At 44.7% G+C, this 13,379-nt stretch overlaps 1 protein-coding gene across 4 annotated transcripts in view; it reads right to left on the reverse strand.

The window, feature by feature from the left end:
- Positions 1-13,379, reverse strand: part of SPPL2B (signal peptide peptidase like 2B) — a 54,889-nt gene that overhangs the window by 16,505 nt on the left and 25,005 nt on the right. For all 4 annotated transcript variants that reach the window (XM_069977964.1, XM_069977963.1, XM_069977965.1 and 1 more), the window contains exon 10: positions 3,416-3,490. In XM_069977964.1, coding sequence (XP_069834065.1) covers positions 3,416-3,490 — 75 coding nt within the window. The remainder of the gene's footprint in view (positions 1-3,415; positions 3,491-13,379) is intronic.

Consider the following 13,379-nt stretch of genomic DNA (forward strand, 5'->3'; position numbering starts at 1 on the left):
TGGAGGATGTGCAGATGTTACAGGATGACTTAGACACACTGAGTGTTTGGGCGTCCACTTGGCAAATGAGGTTCAATGTGGATAAATGTAAAGTTATGCACCTGGGTACTAATAACCCGCATGCATCATATGTCCTGGGGGGAGTTACTCTGGGAGAGTCGCTGATGGAGAAGGATCTGGGTGTACTTGTAGATAATAGACTACAGAACAGCACACAATGTCAGTCAGCTGCTTCTAAGGCCAGTAGGATATTGTCATGCATTAAAACAGGCATGGACTCTCGGGACAGGGTTATAATATTACCGCTTTATAAAGCTTTGGTGCGGCCTTATCTGGAGTATGCCGTCCAGTTTTGGAACCAGATTCATAAAAAGGATGTTCTAGAGCTGGAGAGGGTACAAAGACGGGCAACTAAACTAATAAGGGGAATGGACCATCTTAGTTATGAGGAGAGATTAAAAGAATTACATTTGTTTAGTCTAGAGAAGAGACGTTTAAGGGGAGATATGATTAACTTATTTAAATATATAAATGGCCCCTACAAGAGATATGGGGAAAAGATGTTCCAGGTAAAACCCCCTCAAAGGACAAGAGGGCACTGCCTCCGCCTGGAGAAAAAAAGGTTCAATCTCCGGAGGCGACAAGCCTTCTTTACCATGAGAACTGTGAATCTGTGGAACAGTCTACCACAGGATCTGGTCACAGCAAAAACAGTAGAGGGCTTCAAAACAGGGCTAGACAAGTTCTTAGACCAAAATAATATAGATGCATATGTATAGAACATATCACCCCTCCCCCTTCCCTGTATCCATCCCCTCCTTGGTTGAACTTGATGGACCTGTGTCTTTTTTCAACCGTATTAACTATGTAACTATGTAACTATATTATTGGAAAAATTCGTGTTTTTCATTTTTACTGTCTAATTTTGAATACTTTCCTCTAATGCATGTGGGGTCAAAATGCTCATCCTACCCCAAGATGAATTCTTTGAGGGGTGTACTTTTGAAAATGGGGTGACTTTTGGGGGGATTCTATTCTGCTGACACTACAGGGGCACTGCAAACGCACCTGGCGCTCAAACTTTTTCAGAAAAATCTGCATTAAAAAAGCTAATTGGCGCTCCTTCCCTTCTGAGCCCGGCTGTGTGCCCATACAGTGGTTTACGCCCACATATGGGGTACCGTTGTACTCAAGAGAACCTGTGTTACAAATTTTGGGGTGCAGATTCTCTCATGTTCCTTTTGGAAAGGAGAAACTTTAATCTAAACATATATATTATTGGAAAATTAAAATTTTCGATTTTTTTTAAGGCCTAATTGTGAATACTTTCCTCCAGCCCCTGTAGGGTTAAAATGCTCATTATACCCCTAGATTAATTCTTTAAGGTGTCTAGTTTCCAAAATGGGGTCACTTATGGGGGTTTCCAGTATACAAGCCTCCTAAATCAACTTAAAAAAAGAACTGGTCCCTAAAAAAAATCAGTTTTGGAAACTTTCACAAAATGTGATAATTTGCTAATAAATTTCTAAGCCCCATAACAGCCTAAAAAAGTAAAATATGTTTCCCAAATTATGCCAAAATAAAGAGGACATATTGGTAATGTGATTTAGTAACTAATTTATGTGCTATGACTTCCTTTTTTAGAAGCAGAGAATTTCAGAAGTTCATAAAATGCAAAATTTTCAAATTTTTCATGATATTTTGATGTTTTTCACAAAAAACACACAAAGTAATAACCAAATTTTGCCACTAATATAAAGTGCCATATGTGACGAAAAAACAATCTCAGAATCGCTAGCATACGTTAAAGCATCACTGAGCTATAAGCGCATAAAGTGAGACAGGTCAGATTTTGAAAAATGAGCCTGGTCATTAAGGCCAAAACAGGCTGCGGAGGCAAGGGGTTAAAACATCAAATGTTTCTTGTAATTATGTTATCACAATAGCATTATTAGAAGAAACATTTTGAATTATATGTGCGCTCAGCTGATTGGCTGATCGGCTGAGCGCACATATAATTAGCGGGTCCGCAGCACAGTGACTTCATTGTGCTGCGGACCAGCGAAGAGACAACATCGGGGTGAGTATACAGATCTCCCCACCCCCTCCCCTGCACTGCACCCATACCAGTAAGGAAGGGGGGTCACTTAACCCCTTCCTTGCTGGGATGGTTGCAGTCTGACAGTCTGTCCCCCAAGCGGTTAAGGGGGATGCAATACATCCTCCCTTAACCCCTTGGGGGCCAGACTGTAAGCAGCGATCTGTAAAGATGCTGCATACTGTAAGGTGCACAACACCGCTCACAATGATGGGTGTTGTGCTCCTGTTTGTGTGTTTTTTGTGTGTTTCTCCCTTTTTGTTTTTCAGATATCGGTATCCTGCGGATTACATCGGATTCCGTGGACTACGTCGATGACCAGCGGTTGTTTGTTGTTGTTTTTTTTTATAAAATGGTCAATGAGGGGTGTGGGGGTGTTTTTATTTGAATAAAAAATTTTTTTAACTTGTGTCTTGTCTTTATTTTAATATACTAACTATTAGAGGCATCGGCATTCGGCATCATTGCCGGCTATTTTTGAAGTACTCCGTACGGACCGCCTGTCAATCCACGGCCGCATTTCCAGCCGCAAACAATGGTCTTGTTCATTTTTTACGGGTCCGTTTACGATAGGGCCGTAGATTCATACATAGTGTGCACTGTGCAGCCGTATATCGTATACTTTCCAGCGTACGCATGAACCGGAAAAATCCGGCCGATGATTTACCGCTCGCAATACAGCCGCACAGATACAGAGTGTGAACCTAGCCTAAGGCTGCGTTCACACAACGTATATTTCAGTCAGTATATGTATATTTCAGTCAGTATATTTCAGTCAGTATTGCAACCAAAATCAGGAGTGGATTAAAAACACAGAAAGGATCTGTTCACACAATGTTGAAATTGAGTGGATGGCCGCCATTTAATGGCAAATATTTGCTGTTATTTTAGAACAACAGCTGTTATATTGAAATAATAGCAGTTATTTACTGTTATATGGCGGCCATCCACTCAATTTCAACATTGTGTGAACAGATCCTTTCTGTGTTTTTAATCCACTCCTGGTTTTGGTTGCAATACTGACTGAAATATACGTAGTGTGAACGCAGCCTAAAGCTGTAACTGGGCAATGTTTTTCATTTTTTAAATAAAATTAATGTTGAGCGAGCATGCTGGGTTGAGCATAGTGCTTGATCGAGCATCTGGGTACTGGGGTAAAGGAAGGGATTTTTTTTTTATTATTTCTGCCCTAATTTTTGTATACTTTGTCCCTTGAAATGATGTCTAAGCAAAATATACAACAGTTAGAATGAAAAAATGCACTAATGCACTAATCAACACTAATAAATTAAAAAATATATATATAAAAACTCATACCTTGGTAAAATATGGTGTAATGAACACGAAGAAGACATCATACACAAAGAGAACTGACAAAAGTAATGTGCAACTCTGAAAGAAAATAAAGAAAGTTTAAAAAAAATGTTAGTAAGAGTAATGAACAACTGCTTTGAACCAGTGTAACACTTAATTCATCATCTCCTTGCTTGAACTTGATGGGCGTGACATTTAGTCGCACTATGTAAGATGTGTCCCACAACTGTAAAAAAAAAAAAAAATAAAAAAAAAAAAAAAAAAGGCCAGCACTCCAAAAAACACTGTTCACATTGTGCAGTTCACATGCTGCCGTGGCTAACGTATAGCCAAAAAAAATTGCTTCAAGTATCAAGACTTACTGTATATACCTCTTATAAAGATCAAGAGTGATGGTTTCTAACACTTGTCTCTCTCGGACTATAAGTCTACAAAACTGGGCATAAAGGATCCAACTAAGGAGATGGGTGGAGTGTAAGCCAAAAGGAGGTAGCCCCCAACACACACACACATAAAGCACAGAAAACAAAAAAATGCCCAGCCTTTCAATACAACTGTTCACACTGTACAGATTGCATGATGCCGTGGATAACATACAGAAAAAATAACACTCTACCCATCTTCTTTGGGTGTTTTAAACAGAATTGGAACCTTTTGTAGACTTATAGTCCGAAAAAATCTAGAGTTAAGAACCATCTCTCTGAGGTCACATTTAAAGGGTTATCCAGCGCTACAAAAACATGGCCACTTTCGTCCAAAGACAGCCCCGCTCTTGTCTCCAGCTTGAGCAATATTTTAAATTGACATTTTCTGTATGCCCTTTTAAGGTAAAATAATGATCATTATTTATTTAAAATATGGCCGTATTTTCGCCTCAAAAAAACATTGTGCGATTATGGAGTCTGGAGACCACTTCTCCACTGTGAACCAAAGACATGCTACGAGAGCGCTTCATGATTGACATGTGTCATACATCTAATTGCTATGATGTAAATGAGTAAATGTCCACATACACAGAAATATTATCTGACAGATTATATGCCAATGATTTGAAGCCAAAGCCAGGAATGGATTTGAAAAGAGGAGAAATCTCAGTCTTTCCTTTATGACCCGATCTTGGTTTATAGTCTGTTTCTGGCTTTGGCTTCAAATCTTTGGCAGATAATCTGTCAGATAATCTTTCTGTGTAAATGGACCCTTAGGCTATGTTTTTTTGGACTGAACCCCCCCCCCCCCCCCCCCAAAAAGAACTGATTGCAAAGGAGACTTTAAAAAAATTAAATAAATAAACGTTTACGTAAATGGCATCAGAGAGGTCCCTTGCACTTATTTTTACCTCTGTAACAATTAGGATGTAAAATTAGTGTAGGAACTAGGAGATATTTTTTCATTAAATTAACTGGGAAAAAGCATCTGTTTATTAGGGCTTTTTGAGATGTAAAAGCGCTGAAAAGAAAAAAGTGTGAAAACATGGTGAAGACTTAGGGCAACAGCATAAATGGAGAATATGTCACGTCACCCTTGATCTTGCCACAATTAGCGCAGGTGTATGTGGACCTCCTGGAAGTGAAGCACGTTCTGGTTTTATTGCGGGCCGCAACCCGGAAAGTCCATAAAACTAAAAATTCCATCCACAGAGTCAATAATATTATGGTAGCTTTATTAGGACTACACAAAACAAAAAACAAAAAAATTAAAGATAAAAACACGCCGACACGTTGCAGGGTTAGAACCGCTTAATTATGGCATATGTATGTGGGTAACTCACAGGTTTATATGTGTATGGGATGTGATGTCCCGCCTCAGGGTAGACACGCCCCAGGCAAAGGAGAACGGAAGCACCTGTTTCGAGTAAGGTCACATGACCAATAACATCCATTAGTATAACATCATAGAATACAAATGAAAACAAACAAATACAAGATATATACATCAGATACAAATATATACACAAATTGCTGAAAAGAAAAAACAATAAATGATAACAAATAAACATGTGAAAAAAAATATATATATTTTTCATTAATATATGTAGTACAAATCTGACTTGTAGTTTAACCCTTTCGGGTATCTAGAGTTGAGGTTGAAAATCCACAGTGCCTCCCTCTTGCATAAACAGATGGGTCCAATCACCACCCCACCCCCACCCCCGGTTTGGGTCCATTAACCCTTTCTACAACCCATTGAAGTCCCCTCCATGACACTCAACAAAGTGTCTGGAGAGACCAGTGAGTGTGGGTGAGTAGAGACCAAAGCTGTGCGTACGTCACTCAAATGCTCCCCGATACGAGTCTTGAGCCTCCAGACATTGGATCCCACATACTGCAGATTGCACACAGTACAGTGGGCGACATTAGTGCTAGGAGCTGCAGTTAATGAAGGAACGTATCGCGAAGCTACGACCCGTAACACAGGAAAAAACTGAGGACTGCTTACATGCATATTCATTCATGCTGCAGCGCGGTGCTGCGCAGCAAAAGAAACCTTCAACTTGAACCAATTCTCACTAAGTGTCTCACTAGCGCTGATATCACTCGGTGAGAGTAAATTTCCTAGGGTTTGGCCTCTCCACGCTACATACCTGACCTTGGCATTCGGAACCTGTTCACATTTGTTGTCTGCATATAACAACGGAATATTGCGGACTATAGCTAGTAGAAAATGTTAGGGGTTTAATTGAAGGATTAGTGCTCTATCACACAGATGGTACGATCTATCCCTTTGTTCAGCTATACGTCTTGCTCTATGTAGGATATGAATTTTATAACCCCTAGCCAGGAGTCACTTTTTGTAAATTGTCAGCTTCCTGTATGTAGCTATCTTGGCTAGAACAGGTGTGGATGAGACGGATATATTCCCCAATGGGGAGATTCCTCGTGACATGAGGTGGGTGGCTACTCCTGGCGTGTAGTACACCATTACCCAAAGTGGGTTTTCAATACAAACTAGTGGCTATTTTACCGTCCTCAAACCACAGCTGTACGTCAAGAAAAGCTATAGCGTCTGGCTTATACTGTGACGTGAACTGTAAGTTTAGGGTGTTTCATTGAGGTAACAGACTAAGGGCCCTATTCCACAGTAACGATAATCGGCCGGATCGGCCCTTTTTGGCACGATTCGGCCGATTATCGTTCGGTGAAATAGAGAGAACGATCAGCCGATGACCGTGTCATCGGCTGATCGTTCATTTAGGGCCAGACCTAAAATCATCGTTCCCCGACCGTGCATCGCTACGGTTGAATAGCGGTGCGCGGCGGGCGACCGACTATTTGACAGGCAGCAGCAGCATACATTACCTGTCCAGGCTTCTTCTCCGCGCGGTCTTCATCCCCGGGTCCTGCACGCTCTATCTTCAGAATGGACGGTCCGTCAGCTGACCGGCCATTCTGAAGATAGAGCGCGCGGGACCCGGGGATGAAGACAGCGCGGAGAAGAAGCCTGGACAAGTAATGTATGCTGCTGCAAGGACATCGGTAATGATGTCCTTGCCACCCTCGCTCAACGATTATCGGGCAGTGGAATAGGCCCAGTAAACGAGCAGCGATCTAGCAGATCGCCGCTCGTTTACATCATTGATCGGCCCTCCTCTGCCCGTGAAATAGGACCCTAAGTCCGTAGCCTCTTCTGGGGACCCCCGCCATACCAGGAGAAGGTCATCTATATAACACCCTTTCCAAAAAATAAAACCTAAATAGGGGTTATGGGCGCTATACAGAACCACCTCCTCCCAGTAGGCCATATAGATGTTAGCAAGGGAAGGTGAGAAGCTGGCCCCCATGGGGCAACCAAGGGTCTGAAGAAAAAAATCATCACAGAACTTGAAAAAATTATGAGACAGCAAAAAACGCGTGACCAGCAAAATGAAATCTGACAACTGTTTGCTATAATTACTGTACTTGCCTATATGATAGGCCAATGCATGGATCACCATATCGTGGGGAATATTAGAGTATAATGCGACAACGTAGCATGACAGCCATAAGACAATTTCCATAGTCGGTAATTTGTCCAGACTAGCCAGCAAGCTCTTACTATCTTTCACATAGCCAATTGTTCCTACTGCTAATAGCTGGAGCAAATTATCCAGCCAAACACAGAGTCTCTCAAGGAGAGACCCTATCCCTGAGACAATAGGGCGCAAAGGTGGGTGAAATTGATTTTTATGCGTTTTTGGCAGTGCATGAAAAACCAGCACTATAGGATGTGATAGAAGAAGATATTGTTTTTCGCTTAGAACCCCCAGCTCTGCGCCCGTGTCCAGGACATCGATAAGGGCAGCCCTGGCGTTATCCGTGGGGTCAGTCAAAAGACGTTTGTAAATAGTGGTGTCTTCCAGGATGTTAAGGACTTCCCTGATATATAATGCTTTGTCCAAGACAACCACAGATCCCCCTTTGTCTGATCCACGAATAACCACATACGGATTGTTAATAAACTCATTTAAAGCAGTTCTTTCAATTCTAGAGAGATTGTCTCTATTGCCACCCGAAAGGGATCTATTACTCAGCTTAGTCAAAGCCTTCTCCTCCACTTTGTGCTGGAAGGTGTCCATGGCAAGTGTTCTGGACTGAGTCGGCTAATAGGATGGATTCGGAATGGTAAGGTGACCATACGTATATTTTATCTGATCCAAAGTGGGTGCAGTACTAGGCTGGGTTCACACTACATATATTTCAGTCAGTATTGTGGTACTCATATTGCAACCAAAACCAGGAGTGGATTAAAAACACAGAAAGGATCTGTCCACACAATGGTGAAATTGAGTGGATGGCCGCCATATAACAGTAAATAACTGCCATTATTTCAATATAACAGCTGTTTTAAAATAACAGCAAATATTTGCCATTAAATGGGGGCCATCCACTCAATTTCAACATTGTGTGAACAGAGCCTTTCTGTGTTTTCAATCCACTCCTGGTTTTGGTTGCAATATGAGGACCACAATACTGACTGAAATATACGTAGTGTGAACCCAGCCCTAGACTGTAAATTAAGGAGATTTTGTACACACATTTGCTCAGGAAACGAAAAATGTAGGTAGGGTAGTAGAACCTTGACCCACAACATTTAGATCAGGAATGGGAGCAGACAATGAAGATGTGTTGTCGTGGGATTCATCTGCAGAAACCGCTTCTGAAATCTCCGACAAGAAATGTGGTATTCCACGGGCCGATGGGGCCCGATAAACGAGCGCCGATCTGCTAGATCGGCGCTTGTTTACTGGGCCTATTCCACGGCCCCAATTATCGTTAAACAAGGGCTGCAAGGACATAGTTACCGATGTAGTTGCAGCTCTTGTTTAACTAGTATACATACCTATTCATGGTGCAGGGCTCCTCTTCTCCTGCTTCTTCCCATGTCTCGCGCGCTCCTCCAGCTTCAGGGCGGCCTGTGTCAGCTGACAAGCCACTCAGCCAATCACTGGCCGGGACCGCCGCGGCCTGTGATTGGCTGAGCGGCCTGTCAGCTGACACAGGTCGCCCTGACGCTGGAGGAGTGCGCGGGACCCGGGAAGAAGCAGGAGAAGAGGAGCCCTGCACCATGAATAGGTAATGTATATCGTCAGTCGCCGGCCGCACACCGCTATTCCACGTAGTGGTACACTGTCGGCGCCCAAAAAATATAGGTCCGGACCTATATCAACGGTCAGCCGATGACAACGATCATCGGCTGATCGTTGTCTCTAGTCCACGGAGCGATAATCGGCCGAATCGGCTGATTATCGCTTTGTGGAATAGGGCCCTTAATAGTAATTAGACGTACAAACCTGTTGACATCCTGGATGGTATTATACAAATTAAATACTTTACACGGTACAAAGGATAAACCCAATGACAATACTTTTATCTGAGCATGTGATAGGCAACAAACAGAGAGATTGTCTGACCCCACGGATAACGTCAGGGCTACCCTAATCGATGTCCTGGACATGGGCGCAGAGCTGGGGGTTCTAAGCGAAAAAGAAAAACAATAACTTCTTCCATCACATCCTATAGTGCCAATTTTTCATGCACTGCCAAAAAGGCATAAAAATCTATTTCCCCCACCTCTGCGCCCTATTGTCTCAGGCATAGGGTCTCTCCTTGAGAGACACTGTGTTTGGCTAGATAATTTGCTCTAGCCAGTAGCAGTAAGAACTAGAGATGAGCGAACCGGGTTCGGGTTCGAGTCGATCCGAACCCGAACATTCGGTATTTGATTAGCTGGGGCTGCTGAACTTGGATAAAGCTCTAAGGTTGTCTGGAAAACATGGATACAGCCAATGACTATATCCATGATTTCCACATAGCCTTAGGGCTTTATCCAAGTTCAGCAGCCACCGCTAATCAAGTGCCGAAAGTTCGGGTTCGGATCGACCCGAGCATGCTCGAGGTTCGCTCATCTCTAGTAAGAACAATTGGCTATGTGAGAGATAGTAAGAGCTTGCTGGCTAGTCTGGACAAATTACCAACTATGGACAATGTCTCAAGCCTGTCATGAGACGTTGTCGCATTATACTCTAATATTCCCCACGGTATGGCGATCCGTGCATTGGCCTATCATATAGGCAAGTACAGTAATTATAGCAAACAGTTGTCGGATTTCATTTTGCTGTTCACATGTTTTTTTGCTCTCTAATAATTTTTTCCAGTTCTGTGATTTTTTTCTTCAGACCCTTGGTTGCCCCATGGAGGCCAGCTTCTCACCTTCCCTTGCTAACATCTATATGGTCTACTGGGAGGAAGTCGCTGTATATCGCCCATATTCGTAATATTATCAATAAATATATTCAGTTGTTATATGTAGACAACAAATGTGAACAGGTTCTGAATGCCAAGGTCAGGTATGTAGCGCGGAGAGGCCAAACCCTAGGAAATTTACTCTCACCGAGTGATATCAGCACTGGGGTGACAAATAGTTAGAATTGGCTCAAGTCTAAGCAGTCTTAATTTTTTTCCTGTGTTACGGGTCGGAGCTTCGGGATACGTTCCTTCATCAACTGCAGCTCCACGCACACAGTGTATGTCACCCACTGTACTGTGTGCAATCTGCAGTATGTGGGATGCAGTGTCCGGAGGCTCAAGACTCGTATCAGGGAGCATTTGAGTGATGTACGCACAGTTTTGGTCTCTACTCACCCACGCTCACTCTCTGGTTTCTCCAGACACTTTGTTGAGTGTCATGGAGGGGACTTGAACGGTCTGAAAATTTCAGCTGTAGAAAAGGTTGATAGACCCAAATGGGGGAGAGATTATCCCCTTAGTGACCGCCGATACGGCTTTTTACGGCGGTCACTAAGGGTCCTTATTCTGCTGCCATCAGCTTTTTACGGCGATGGCAGAGAATAAGGCTGCGGGGCCGGGACGGCCCCCATCCCCCCAGCTACCGAAAGGGGGGTTGGGGCAGTGTGTGGGGTCCGTCCCGCCCCCCCCCCCTTACCGACGATCACCGCTATTAACGTTATAGCCGCGGCCGTCGGTAAAGGGTATTACCAATGCTGCCGCCTTTAATCTCCCCCCACCGTGAATCCACGGCGGGGGGAGATGAAATAAGTGTCCCCCAGACCTCAGATCAGCCCCCCTTAGTAGGGCGATCACTAACCCCCCTCCCCCGGCGGCCATCGCTGTGAACCGACTAATGTCTGTTCACAGCGATGGAAAAGTTAAAATTAATGAAAGCCCCATGCTCTCCGCCACAGGAGGTAGCGGAGAGCATGGGGCAGTGATCGGGGACCCCCCTGTGGGGTCCTGGTACAAGCGATCAGCGGTATATACTATATACCGCTGATCGCTTGTGCCACGTGCATCCCGCCACTTTTTATCCCCTGTCACCATGAATGATTGGTGACAGGGGATAAAAAGTGATGTCCCCCACCCCCCAAGTCGCCCCCCACCCCCGCCCCCCAGTCACCCCCCAAGTCGCCCCCCACCCCCGTCCCCCAGTCACCCCCCCCTACCCCTTATACGTTACCTGATCCTGGAGCTCCTTCCTCTTCGGCGTCCTGGCTGGTTATGAAGTGCGCATGCGCTCCACAACCAGCCAGCTCTGAAAATTTAAAGTGACAGAGACCAATTTGGTCTCTGTCACTGAACTATGATTACTGTGATAGAAAATATCACAGTAATCATAGTAATACAGTGAAAATGAATGTGTAAAGTACAAAAAGTGACAAACATCCAAAAAAATAAAACACACAGTTTTTATTATAGTAATAATTGCAGTTTACTCCCAAATTACCCCTAACCCCCCCCAGATTACCCGTAACCACTGCACGTTGCCCATAACAACCGCACGTTGCCCGTAACCACCGCACGTTGGCCGTAATTACCGCACGTTGCCCGTAAACACCCCAAATTACATGTACCCACCCCAGATTACCTATAAGCACTTCAGTTTATCAGTAACAATCCCAGATTGTCTGTAACCCTTCCAGGTTCCCCGTAATCACGCCAGATTACATGTAACTCCCCAGATTGCACGTAACCACCACACGTTGCCTCTGACCACGCCACGATGCCTCTGACCACCGCACGTTGCCTCTGACCACCACACGTCGCCTCTGACCAGCACACGTCGCCTCTGACCCCCTCCAGATTGCGGTGCCCACGCCAGATTACAGGTACTAACCCCAGATTGCCTATAAGAACTTCAGTTTATCCGTAACCACCCCACATTGCCCGTAACCACCCCACGTTGCCTGTAACCACCCCAGGTTGCCCGTAACCACAGCAGGTTGCCCGTAACCACCGCACGTCGCCTCTGACCACGCCACGTCGCCTCTGACCACGCCACGTCGTTTGACCACCGCAGGTTGCCTCTGACCACCCCAAATTGCCAATGACCCCCTCCAGATTGCGGTAACCATGACAGATTACAGGTACCCACCCGAGATTACCTATAAGCACTTCAGTTTATCCGTAACCACCCCACATTGCCCCTAACCACCCCACGTTGCCCGTAACCACCCCAGATTGTCTGTAACCACCCCAGATTGTCTGTAAGCACTGCAGGTTGCCCGTAACCACCCCACGTTGCCCATAACCACACGTTGCCCGTAACCACCCCACGTTGCCCGTAACCACCCCACGTTGCCCGTAACCACCCCACGTTGCCCGTAACCACCCCACGTTGCCCGTAACCACCCCACGTTGCCCGTAACCACCCCACGTTGCCCGTAATCACCCCACGTTGCCCATAACCACTTCACGTTGCCCGTAACCACCCCACGTTGCCCGTAACCACCCCACGTTGCCCGTAACCACCCCACGTTGCCCGTAACCACCCCATGTTGTCCGTAACCACCCCAGGTTACCTGTAACCACCTCATGTTGCCCATAACCACCCCAGACTGTCCGTAACCACCCCACATTACCTGTAATCTCATTTTTTTTATTTTATTTTAGTAACTGCGCTATTCTAATAACCATTACTAGCTGCGGTTTTGCTCCAGTAAATTGGCGCTCCTTCCCTTCTGAGCCCTGCTGTGTGCCCATACAGTGGTTTATGCCCACATATGGGGTACCGTTTTACTCAGAAGAACCTGAGTTACAGATTTTTGGGTACGTTTTCTCTCCTGTTCCTCGTCAAATTGAGAAATTTCAAACTAAACCAACATATTATTGGAAAAATTCGAGCTTTTCATTTTTACTGGCCAATTTTGAATACTTTCCTCTAATACCTGTGGGGTAAAAATGGTCACCACACCCCAAGATGAATTCTTTGAGGGGTGCACTTTCCAAAATGGGGTGACTTTTGGGGGGAATCTATTCTGCTGACACTACAGGGGCTCTTCAAACGCACCTGGCGCTCAGAAACTTCAGAAAAATCTGCACTGAAAATGCTAATTGGCACTCCTTCCCTTCTGAGCCCGGCTGTGTGCCCATGCAGTGGTTTATGCCCACATATGGGGTACCGTTCTACTCAGGAGAACCTGCGTTACATATATTGGGGTGACATTTCTCTCCTGTTCCTCGTGAAATTGAGAAAT

This window comes from Dendropsophus ebraccatus, chromosome 7, assembly GCF_027789765.1.
Source record: "Dendropsophus ebraccatus isolate aDenEbr1 chromosome 7, aDenEbr1.pat, whole genome shotgun sequence".
NCBI lineage: Eukaryota > Metazoa > Chordata > Amphibia > Anura > Hylidae > Dendropsophus > Dendropsophus ebraccatus.